This window comes from Terrapene carolina, unplaced genomic scaffold (genome assembly GCF_002925995.2).
Source record: "Terrapene carolina triunguis isolate 2854851 unplaced genomic scaffold, T_m_triunguis-2.0 Scaffold58, whole genome shotgun sequence".
NCBI classification, from domain to species: Eukaryota; Metazoa; Chordata; order Testudines; family Emydidae; genus Terrapene; species Terrapene triunguis.
In genome coordinates this window covers 55,030,384-55,043,091 of record NW_020664409.1, presented here as the reverse complement: position 1 = coordinate 55,043,091, position 12,708 = coordinate 55,030,384, and the positions used below count along the sequence as shown (strand labels likewise).

Here is a 12,708-nt window from a genome sequence, read left to right as displayed (position 1 = left end):
CACAGACACCAGCAAACCTGACACCCCCGACAACAGATCTTGTGTATCACAGTTTGATGTCGCTTATGTGTTTTCAAACAGTAGGTTTCCCATAAAAACACATTAGTACGTGAGTCTCATTGGCTGGATTTTACCTCCCGCTTTACTGGAAATTTAACTTGACTGTATGTTACCAATTATTAAATGTTCAGAACAGCTAAGTGTGTTAAGATATTCAACTGGAGATTAGCACCTCTCATCAAGATAGTGATGGGAAATCTTCTTGGTAAAATATCGTGTCAGGGTCCTTTATCGGGACTTTTCTATGGGGGTGTTTTACTTCTTGTTCTTGTGTGTTTTTACACATACATTCACCCACGAAAGCTTATGCTCCAATACATCTGTTGGTCTTTAAGGTGCCACAGGATGCTGTGTTGCTTTTTACATATAACTTGGTAATGGAGATGAGATGTGTTGGCATTAGAACAAACTCTGTCTCTAGTTCATCATTCTGACTATAAGCTCGCTCGGGAAGGGCTCGGGAGGTTGACAAAGCCAAGTTGCAAGCTCTGAATCTGATTAGCAGCCTTGCCCGGCTCTGGATCCGGGTTGACGGCAGGTACCTCTCATGCGGGACTAGAGTGGAAAGTTTTCTACCCGCTTGGCCTTTCATAGTAAGAAGTCGGTCGCTGTTGCTTTCCGCTCCCGTCGGGAAATCTCATTCAAGGATTTTTGTCAATGGGAGAGCGCCCTGCTCAGCTCCCCCGACCCAGCTCCGGCTGACGTCACTAACGAGGCGATAAATATCTGTTGATATAATTGGATGTGAGATTCTGTGTTGTGATAGCAAAACTCTGCCCATTGCTGCTCCGAAAGGGCCCCCATGATTTATTCAGCAGTGGATCGGGGCACGCAATCGAGCTGTCAAGAAAGCGTCAGCTTATTAGGCAAGTGCTGCGTGATTCCAGAAGAGGGTCTACGCTATAAAAATCACGCACCCGGGCTCTGATTAGGAGAAAATCTGATCACAAGTTGGGGAAGAGACGGCGCGGACAGAGTGACAGCGGGACCTCGGCAAGCCCCCAGTCCGGACAGACTCCACCTGCCCTACGAACCGGCAGCGGCATCGCTAAGGTAGGCAGCGATCACCGGCGTGAGCCGCAACCGAGCAAACTTCTGCCTGCCCGGGTGCAGCTGTGCGGCTCGGACTGACGAACGCGCGGCTGGGGGGCGAATGGCTTCAGATACTTCCAATGAGCCTGGCTAACCAGCTCCGAGGGGGTCCCGCGGGAGGGAGCAATGACCTCGGGGCCGCGGGGCCGGGTGTAATATTGCCTGAGAAGCAGCCAAGCCGCTGTACGTCTTTAAACGGGACACTTGCTCCCTGCCCAGCACCAGCTGGCTGTCGTCCCTCGGTTGCCGGCGGCTGTACAGCGCCGGGGCTTTCTCCTCTGTAGGCAGAACCTGGGCCCGTCGGGGGCTTGCTCCTTTCAGCGCCTCTGAGACGCCGGGGCAGCGCTGTAAACCAGCCGGAGAAGGAAACATCTCCCCCGCGCCTGGGGCAGGGCCAGAGACTGGGGGGCGCCGGGGGCGGCTGATCGGTTCAGCACCTCGGACAGCGGCTCGAGCAGCTCCCTCCCTGGGGTCGGCCGGCAGCCAGCCGCACCGCCCGGGCTGTGAGCGCCCCTGTCCCGACGGTCTAACTCCAACGCGGCAGGTTTTCTCTCCCCGCCCCGCGCCTTCCCCTCCCTCCTCCCCCCGCTTCTGTCCCCAGTTGCAGATCCGGGCGTTGATCATGAAGCTCCAGCTGTTGGTCTCCACAGGGATCCTGCTGGTTGCTCTCCTGCCCTACCATGAATGCAGAGCCCTCGGCAAGAGCCCCCCTGCCGCCGCCGGCGCTCCCCTGCCGCCCGATTTCCTCCAGCCGCCGCCGAGCCTGCCCGTGCTGCTCCGCATGGGAGAAGAGTATTTCCTGCGGCTGGGCAACCTCAACAAGAGCCCCGCCGCCTCCTTCTTCGCCTCCAGCAGCAGCCGCCTACCGCCCGGCGCCCCCGCCACCAACTTTTTCCGAGCAGCGGTGCAACAGCTGCAGCAGCTCCCCGAGCGCTCGCTAGAGAGTGCGGCGGGCCCCGGGGAGGGGGAAGCCGAGAGCCTGCCCCGGGAGGCGATGGAGAGGGAGAAGCGATCCGAGGAGCCCCCGATCTCCCTGGATCTGACTTTCCACCTCCTCCGAGAAGTCTTGGAAATGGCCAGAGCCGAACAGTTAGCGCAGCAGGCTCACAGCAACAGGAAACTGATGGAGATCATCGGGAAATGAAGCGGCCTCGCCTTGCCAAAGAGATTCTGCAGTTAGCACAAAATGATACAGTATTATATACCATAGTGCTACTCTGATGTCATCTCTTTATTTTTCTATAGCTTTAAACATAGAGGGTGTACGCTGAACAGAGCCCATGTCCCTTGGTTAGCATGCACAGCAGTGTATTCCCGTGCAGTGACGAGAAAAGTGTCATTTGTAACTTTCCCACCTTTATTTTTCCATTTCAAAGTTGTTCTAGTGACATCGCTACTTAGGAGGGGGACAGCGGAAGAAAGGTTTCAAAGAAGCCGTTGGACAAGAGAGATACTTTTCTTGTGGGAAAAGGTGTGTGTTTGTATGTGTGGGGGGATCTCTGTAAGCTACTGCGACTCAACTTTTTCCTGTACCATTTCCGTAATAAAACATCTTTTCAGCGCTCGGTCAATTTTGTTGTGTAAGAGAATGTTTAATATTTATATTTTTAATAAAAGCTGCAAAGTAACTGTGGTTTTATAGACTTTCTTGCCTTATGGTCTTCTAGATTCAGCAGGGGTTTCCTTTCTGTATATATAAAAAAGCTTTTCCTGAGCTATTTGTTTGGGGGTTTTTTTACAGACACCCACCCGTAACAGCGCTGAAATGAAACGGAGGATTGGTCAACAACTGCACGCGGATAGCTCAAGAAGAGAGAGGTGTAAGATGAGTGTATGTAAATTATAGGACACAGCTAAGGGTATGTCCTGAGGATACAGCTAAGGGTATGGGTCTGTACAAGGACTTTAGTGCAGTTCAAGGGTCTCTGGGATATTTATGCTTTCTCCCGGTTATATTCTTTAACACCTCATGCACTACATGTACAGAAAATGCATCCTTCAGGGTACTTAGCAGCATTTTCACTCTCCGCTCCCAAATTCAATTGTTTAACTCAGCGCTGTTAAAAGAAAATGCCTCCAATCTAAAACCTGTCGTTCAAACAGCCAGTCTAGCCCCCTCCCCATTTTTCTTGTCTCCCATTTAAACAAAATGAGGGCGGCTGTGCTGGGTTTACAGGAATGCAATTTAAAACAAACCAAGGAGCTGGAAGATTTTTGCACCTGACAATTATTTTACATGAAGTTTTGCGGGGATTAAGCCACACGCTTGGCAATGCCACTGGTGATTGCTTTGAAAAGTTGAATGCTTAATGTTGAAAAAACAATTCTGTTCACGAGAAGAAACGTTTCTACAAAACGCTTTAAACAGATATAAATGTACTCGCCTCCTTCACGCTAACCTCACCATATAGTCTATCGAGAGGCCAGATTTGAGCGAGCTGCTGTGTGTCCAGCAACTCAACCATCCCCTGCATGAGTAAACACTTCTGACGCAGGGTATAATGCCACAACAGCCACTAGGGAAGACTGGACGCCTTTTTGAACTGTCTAAACACACACAACGCCTAATCCTGCACTAACACACTAACTCACTCACACCAGTGGGAGTTTGGGGGCGTGGGGAACGGAGAACTGGGCTCCCAATATTAGCACAATAGGTCCTGTGTTAACTTCAAAGCAGATGTTCCAATCTCTTGGGTGGAGCACGCACTTTTATGAAAGTCTCTAATTAGGGATTACACCTCACACTCTGTAACATGCCCTGAAGGGTCTATAGTGTGACTGGCCGAATGGGAATTTAACCCCAAAGGATTAAATTGCTCTAAAAGGAGGGTTCAGTCTCTGGAGTATATTCTCCTCCTTGGGCCCTACACTGCCATCCTTGTAGGTAAGAATTTCCCATTGAATACACCTGGAGTTTTGTGAATGGAGAAACGGCAGGATCTGGTGGGCCTGTAATTAACATTAATTAAGTGAGCGTTGAGTTCGGGGATGCATCTGTGTGCAGGCTGCGCTCTAGCAGAGAAATGCACTTTATGGTGTCATGAAACTGATTTTTAAAATGTTTGGTTTAAGGCACTCAAGTGCTATTGATTTTGTTAAACACTTTAAATTCTCATATTCGCATGAGTACGTGAAACGGACAGTTCCTTACTGAATTCATACAGCTGCCATATTGATGAAATCAGCTTTCTCCTATTATCATCTTATGAATCATCAGAAAAAAAGAGTTCAAAGAAGGATTTTGTGAAACCAATGAAGACAAGTCTGAGTCCTGGTTGCAAATATTCATTAGGAATTTCTTGTCAAAAAACAAGAACAAAATCTTGTGGAAAAAACACAACTGGATGTGGTGATGAATTTTACTGCTGTTCAGTGAAGATATAACTCTTAACATATGCTTTGTTATTTCAAAGCTCTTTACAAACATTAACTAATTGATCCTCAAATCCATCCTTCATAGTCCCATTTTACAGGAAGAAAAACAGAAACAACATAGATAGTAAGTGGCTTTCCAAAGGCTACATTGCAAACTGTTGTCAGAATTGGGCTTTTGTATTCAAGAATTACTTGGCTCCCACATTAGACTATATTGCCTTCTAGCATGTATTAATCAACCATTTCATGCTATTGACTATGGTACCATGAAAAAAAAAAAAAGCATGTCTTCATGGTCAGTCATGGTACTATAAGAAGAGCTATGTATTCAGGGCCTGATCCAAAGCCCATTGAAGTCAGTGGAAAGATTCCCCTTGACTTCAATGGGCTTTGGATCCCTCTCTTAGACCCTAACCCTGTAAGATATTGATCACTCTCAAAGACTATTGAACTCTTTCAGAGATGATGACAGTCAGCACCCATTAGGAAATACAGTATTCAATTCTGTAATCATTTTTCCTTAGAGTGTTAGGGTGAAATCCTGACCCCATGGAAGTCAGTGGGAAAACTCCCAGGATTTCACCTTCAGAATCAAATGCAATGTCAATCTGCTCACCATTTTAAAAGGCATGTCAGTTTATGTAATCAGTTTCATTAGTTAAATATCTGTAGTACACTTCTCTCTGCACTGTGGTAGCCTTTTCCATGGGTTTATAATCTTTTAAATGCAATCTTTAACAGATACTTGCAATAAACTCATCACAGTTCAGCTCAGAATGGTCTTTTGTGGTTTCAAAGGTCTTGCCCTTTTACTATCAAATTGCTCAATATGATAAAAGTGAGTGTTGATTTCATGTATTAAAGGAAGTTGAGAAGCTATAGGTATAACAGATATGGATATAGACAGGCACAAGCTGACATACTCATCCAGAACCCTCTCCTTGCCTTTTGAGGAAGTACAGATAATAAACCACATACCAATCCATATCCCACATAATTTGGGAAGGGTTCCAATCCAGTGCTTCCTATAGCTATATCTTTAATGTCTACAGCTATATAAAATGTAACACCAAATAACATTTCTGAATGGTTCAAGTGTTATTCATTGTGACCTATGAACCTCAGCTGGAAAATACAAATCTAAGGGTGAAATGCTCCTCTTGCCATCCCCATTTATGCTCAGTTATTACACATCAGCATGCAGTAGCACCACTTGTGCTGGAGTAATGCAGCACAGTGGTTGTGTTGAGTGGAGTTTTAGACTTACCTTTGAATTCTGTAGCTTTCATCAAGGATTTGCCACAAGCATTATCAATAAGTTGAAAAGATGGAGTTACTCCAACTGGAGTAATTAAGAGTAGTGAGGGGGTCATATTTTCATTGACAAATGATGCCATTAGTCATATTTCAACTAACAGTGTTGGGTAAGCACTTACAAAAATACAACAGGACACCCAGGCTGGCTACAAACAATCATAGTGCTCACTAATTTTGCAACTGTAATTATAGCATGAAGCTTCTGTTCAACATTCTCCTTTCTGAAACAGGTTTTACTTGAACACACAGTCAAATTTAATATAGTATTTCATCAAGACATCTATTAGTCCAGTTTTCCCACTCCCTTTATTCAGCTATTTCCAAACATCACTCTAATCTAAAAGTATCAGATACAGTCTCATGGAATTCAAATAAGGCCCTTGGAATTAAACCTGATCAAGATGTCTCTTATATGGACTATTTCTTGTTGGTTCCAGCCAGGTCACTTGCTGCCTCATAGCTCCTCTCAGGTAAGCACATCCAAAGCCAGCCGGAATGATACTCATCATTCATTCAATGAGTTTAACCAGGAGAAAGAGAAGACATGACGAGCCGGCTCATCAGCTCTTTCACTGCTCACTGGAACGTCTTCCACTTGTCCTTGAGGGGATGGTTCAGACCCAGTCTGTATGAGAAAGAAATGTTTACAAGGGGAAGAAGAAAAGCTCATCTTTTAAAGCTGGGATTATGTTTTCAATACGATTCTATAATACTGGCTTCTTTCTATCAATAAAGTTTGACAGGAAGTAGAAAGAAGGAAAGATAATGAACATGAAAAGCCTTTGGGGGGCAGGGGCCATGAATGAAATCCTGGCCTACTGAAGCCAATGGGAGTTTTGCCATTGACTTCAATAGGGCCAGGATTTCACCCCATGTGTTTGCATAGCTCAAAAGGCCTCCAATTCTTACATGAAATCAAGTATATTTCCCACAGTAGGATACTACACAATGTGAGTAAGGGTATCCTACTGTGGGAAATATACGTACTTGATTTCATTGGGACTGTTTGCAAGTAAGGTATTATTTAAAATGAGTAAGGATGGTAGAATCGTGTCCTTTAACACTAAATATGTCTCAACCATTTATAACAGTTGCATAATGTAAAGTTATCAAAATCATGGTGCAAACATATGTACAGGTATTGACAACATATCACAGATACTCATGAGGAACTACAGCATAGAATGGATGATTATTTGGCATTTTCCAAGCAATTTTTGTAAGTATGTAATGTTAAAATCCATACTGGAATTAGTGAGAAATGATGGTCTGTTATGTGTAAGTTGGCTAATGGGCTTCATTCCAGTTACTGTCTACTTGGACAATGTCATACCACTATAGAATAAGTCCTAAAGTCTCCTGAACATGAACACAAGTAGTTTCCTGTTTCTTTTCCTATATCTAATTGAAGTTTTCAGTTTATTTTTAAGGGCCAGATCCTTAATTAGTATTCATTGACATAGCCCCAGTGGTTTCAATAGGGGTAATTTACACCAGCTAAGAATCTGTCCCTAAAACTTGAAAGACAGATTAATCTAGCCTCTTAATTTGGACAAGATTATCAAAATGATGCATCTCTGTTGCAGGTTCAAAATGTGATGTGCAAATTTGGTCATGTTATTTACATTTAAATTTTCAATGGCTAACACTTTCCAGTGAGTAAACCTATTGTGCACTTGAACGAGAGTGCAAAAATTAGTGGAAGACCTGGAGGAAAATTACCTATTTAAGCACCAGAGTTCCTTTTCAGCAAGGTTGTAGAGAAAATTTGTCTCCTAAACTTAGTAAACAGGTTTGTCTGCCGCGTTGTTGTGGCCATGTTGATCCCAGGATATGAGACAGACAACGTAGATGAGGTAATATCTTTTATTGGATCAACTTCTAGAAACTTCACAATATGAAGGAGAAGGAAGCCAGACTAAACATTACTTCCTGAGCAAATGCAAGAACCCAACTTATATTTAGCTCAGACACTCTGGTCACTTCCCCAGACTTGAAGAGCTCTGTGAAGCTTGAAAGATTGTACCTTCTACCAACAGAAGTTGGTCCAATAAAATATATTACCTCACCCTCCTAGTCTCTCTCAAATTTGCACATTTTAAAGAATTAGACACACAACAGCCAGATCCTCGGCTGAAGTTCTGGCCCACAGGCCTGAAGAATAATGTGTGTAAAAGCTTTTGGCCAAAACTTCTAATGTGGGTTCCTAAAGTTAGATGACAACAGTAAATAAGTGGCCTGGTTTTTATAAGTGTTGAGCACCCAGCACTTCCCTTTGCTTGACTTCAATTGGTGTGGTAAGTGTTCAGCACTTCTGAAAATAAAGCCATTTGTTTGGGTTTGTTATGTAGATTGAGATGCCTAAATTTAGGGAATCCACGTTTGAAAAGTTTGCCTTTTACTTTCAAATGTGCAACTGAAATGCCTAGAACAGCTAAAAATAATTATCATTATGCATGCACGTTTTTGTGCACCCAAGTCCCCAGTAGGACACTTAATATACAACCTTAGTGCATAGTCTTAAATGTCTGGCAAATGATTAATAAAAACACCCACCTCACCTCTGATTTCTTCTCTAAAGCTGCCTTATTATTCTATCATTTATCTTACTGTACAGAATCAGCCCGATGGATCACTTCCACTTGATGTTCCAACAGCTATTTCATTTTGGTTTTCAGACTATGGGCTTGATCCAGCAAAGCACTTAGGCCCAGATCCACAAAGGTACGTAGGCTCCTAACTTTCATTGACACAATGAAGGTTAGGATCCTAACTAACTTTGTGGATCAGGGCCTTAAGTACATACTTAACTTTAAATCAACAGGACACCTCACAAGCTTAAATTTAAGCATATGCATAAGTGCTCTGGTGGATTGGGTCCTAAAAGAATTGGGAAGAATAAAAGAATAATTACTCGGTCTTCTCTACATTAGGAGATACATATTAATTAACACATGGTAGACCTTGCCTGCTGACACAAGTTTAAACCCAATAATCTTTTGTCTATATGTCACAGGGTGGCTGGCCCCAGTAAATGAAGTGGGTCCAGCTCCCCTGTGCCAGAGCTGGTGCTCCCATTTAGCCAATTATGAGAGTGAGGCAGCACCTGGGGGCTATAAAAGGTCAGGGAGAGACCTACTGAGGGAGAGTCCTGGCGAGAGTTGGTCAGGAGACTGGAGGAGTCTTGGGGAAAGTTGCAGAAAGATCTTTGCAGGCCCTTTCTGGGAAGAGGAAGGAATGAACTAGGAGACTGTATGTCTGGGACCAGGGAAAAGGCTGAAGGCAGAAGAGCAGTGAGAGTGGTTTGCTGGCTGTTATCCCCAAGCCAGAGAACCAGGGATGGAGACAGCTGAAGGCAGGGGAGCAGCAGAGGAATTTACCAACTGACATCTCAGGGCCAGAGAGCTTAGCCCAGAGTGAAAGGGCCAGGGAGAATGAAGGAAGGTGCACTGGCAAGGATGTTCCCAGCAGAGAGGCTGTGGGGGGGTTTCCCATTGGGAAAAGCCTGGTTACATTCCAGTTGGAAGGGCTGTCCTGGTACAAGGACAGGACTGGGCTATACTGGATAGCTAGGGCATGGTGAGACTCCAGGGCTGCACTGAAGAGCCGGGCCATGGTGAGGGACACCAGAGCTGTGCTGGAGAGACAGGCAGTGGTGTGGTCCTAAACTGCAGCATCTCCGTCCCCAGGCTGCAGGGAATGGGGCACAGTGGTGTAGTGGAGCTGGAACGCTGTTCCAGTGTCTTTTAGCTCCATCACACTACTGGAGCCAGGGCCTGGAGAGGGACGCTGGGGCTGGATGTTACCTGTAGTGTTTGGATTATGCTGGGGGCAGTCTGGACTATTCTTGTGGGACTTTTGTTCTGATTTATGTGCATGGGATTTTGTAATAAATGAGCCCCGCAAGAGCTATATTTATACTTGGGAACACTCTGTGGACTATTTCTGGGGACTCTGAAGGAGGGGAATTGAGGCAGGCCTGCTTGTTATACTGCAGTCTGCCACAAGAGAGCACTCCAGGCGGGGGGCAGCCCTATGACACTACATCAAGTACTAAATCAGATCTAACATTGTGCAGACTAATACATGTTATAACATGATGGTATTTCCCAGTTTAGGCACAAACTTCAAGACTCCTACAACCCCTCTTTGGTTTCGGATGTATTAAGTGTTTACTCCATGCATTTCGCCATGCTCAACAGAACTCCAGTCTACTAGCTCTCTGCTTGGTGAAAACCTCGGAGAGTACGTCTACACTGCGATAAAAGACCCACAGCAGAGCTGCAGCTGCCCTGGGTCAACTGACTCAGGTTCGTGGGGCTGATGCTGTGGGGCTTTACAAGTGCAGTGTAAACATTTGGGCTCGGGCTGGAGCCCTGGCTCTAGCACCCTCCCCCTTCATGAACATCTGCACTGCAGTTTTATAGCCCTGCAGCCCGAGTCCTCTGAGCCCGAGTCAGCTGATCTGGGCCAGCCGTGGGTCTTTTCAAGAGTCATTAATAGACACCACAATTAGCTGTGGGTGGAGTCGAGACAATACTGAGAATGCAGCTCTGCACAGACTTGTAAACTTGCGTTTTCGGACCTGGAATGTTTTAAGATCTGACACTCACTGAGTCATACAATCATTTAGCCCTATTATCATCAGATTGGTAAAAAGGGAAATTCTTAAATTCTACTTCAACTCCCAGAGAAAGTTGTTGCTTGTATAACTCAACTCACTTCCCTTTGTAACAGCAGCCTGACTGTGCACTGCAAAACTATACTGTATCATTAGGATATTTCAGGACAAACTTTTCAGCTCCAGTATTCATTGAAAAAGAGCTTTTAAAAATAGAGTGGTAAGGAGAGACTTTCAAAGGCAGAAAGGGGAGTCTGGCACACAACTGAAAGTCAATGGAAGTTGGGCAACTAACTTCCCCTTGGGCCTTTGAAACACTCCCCTGTAACGGAGTGTACTGCTACTCAGAAAAAGGGCAGCTTTCTCCAGGTTGTAGCAGTCTATACCATATGCCTTTCAAATGGTGTCTAAAGTCCATTCAACGCTTTATAATGTCTTCCTGTTGATATTAAGTAATGAACCTTTATCTGAAATTTATCTCCTAGACTAGGGCTCTTTCTGGGGGCAGGGATTGTGTATTTATACAGTACAAAGCATAATGGGGTCCCATGCCTTGATTGGGGCCTCTACTAAAAATAATAATGAATAACTAAAACATTCACTTCAGATCATATTAATCACATTAAAGCAATTTTGGAGACATGCTAAACACTTAGGGTATGATTCAGACTTTCCTCACTGACTTCAGGAGGCACTGGATCGTGCCCTCTGTAAACACCAGGAATTCGTATTGGGTCAAGTCATGATCAGAGCTGAGCACCTGGTCTTAATTCAGGTTTTACTCAAGCAAAATTATAGCAGAAGTCAACGGGCCATATCCTGAGAAGTGCTGACCAGCTGCAACTCCTACTGAATTCAGCAGCTGCTCAGTGCCGCTCCAGCTCTGGTGCACACACTTTGCCTGAGTAAGGATTGAGTAAAATTAAGACCCTCAGGGTTTATTTAATCTGATGAGTTGCAGGTACTCAGCACCTCTCAGGATTCGGTTCATTGAGCACTAGACACAAGCACCAGTTAAATCTTTACAAGGTTCACATTAATACAGGAAAATTGACTTTGCTAGTCCTGTCTTTGTCCTGCAGTTGTTTGATTTATATTGGGGGGAGGGGAGTGGAAAGTGGATAGACTGCTAGTGCATATTAGTTACCTGGAATATTTCAAAGTTTTACATTCCGCTTTCTGCTTACAGCCACCAACCAGTCTCCATAACGTCCACACACAAAAACTTCAGTATATCATAAACAAGCTTTACTGGAATTAAGAACTTTGTCTTACTTACCATTTTTTACAAAGTCAGTAAATAACTATCTTTTTTGGTAGCTGTGCATATTTTTGATGTTATCTAATTGTGTAAAATCCTACTTTCTTCTACAGATCTTTGCTGTACTATTACATGGGTACTGGATTGTGTAAGGTTACATCAGGCTATTTGCAGAATGATGTAACATAATGAAAAGTGAGGGGTGAAATAGCTTCATCTTCCTAAGGCTATAGAAACACATCAGATACAGAGTAGAATTTGTTATTGTGCATTTCCTATAGGGTGACCAGATAGCAAGTGTGAAAAATTGGGATGGGGTGGGGGGTAATAGCCACCTATATAAGACAAAGCCCCAAATATCAGGACTGCCCCTATAAAATCAGGACATCTGGTCACCCTAATTTCCTACCTCTACATCTCTGCTCTTTTATATAATACCTAACACTCAGTAAAAAGCTTTCCTTAGAATGCTACCTATGACATCAGGGCTTCTGTGTGACAGCCAGTTTAGTAATCTGCGGTCTCCCTGCTGCTTTATGCAGGCTGCTACTCGACAATTTCATGTCCCTCCAAAGACTATATTCATGGCCCAAGAGCAAAAAAAACCAGAAAGGCCTATACATGAATAAAGCAGAAATCAGTACGTTTTCTTTACACTGAGTGAAACTCTTCCTGTGTAGAAGGCAGCTCAAGGTCTCTGTGCCTCTTACATTCATTTAAGACCTCAAAATAGTCCCAGCTATGCCCTGTTTTGAGGGATTTAAGTGGTGCATAGGCCTGGAGCTAGACCTCTGCATAAGAGTGAAGTTCATCCATATTGGTTATGTGGCTACATAGGAAAATACAGTTCACTGACATTTTAGAACAGGGGTCGGCAACGTTTGGCAAGCAGCTCACCAGGGTAAGCACCCTGGCGGGCCGGGCCAGTTTTATTTACCTGCTGACGCGGCAGGTTCGGCCGATCGCGGCCCCCACTGGC

General features: G+C 44.5%; 1 protein-coding gene and 1 long non-coding RNA gene across 2 annotated transcripts in view; one reads left to right on the top strand and one right to left on the bottom strand.

Moving 5' to 3' along the window:
* The first annotated feature begins 1,774 nt into the window (after nucleotides 1–1,774).
* On the top strand, nucleotides 1,775–2,296 carry CRH (corticotropin releasing hormone). The gene has a single exon (XM_024211475.1). It carries the CDS (start codon nucleotides 1,775–1,777, stop codon nucleotides 2,294–2,296), a length of 522 nt encoding a protein of 173 aa, XP_024067243.1.
* A 2,129-nt stretch (nucleotides 2,297–4,425) lies between these two features.
* LOC113408909 overlaps nucleotides 4,426–12,708 on the bottom strand; it is a 35,037-nt gene continuing 26,754 nt past the window's right edge. The window contains exon 3 of the long non-coding RNA XR_003370394.1: nucleotides 4,426–6,472. This is a non-coding gene — a long non-coding RNA (uncharacterized LOC113408909). The remainder of the gene's footprint in view (nucleotides 6,473–12,708) is intronic.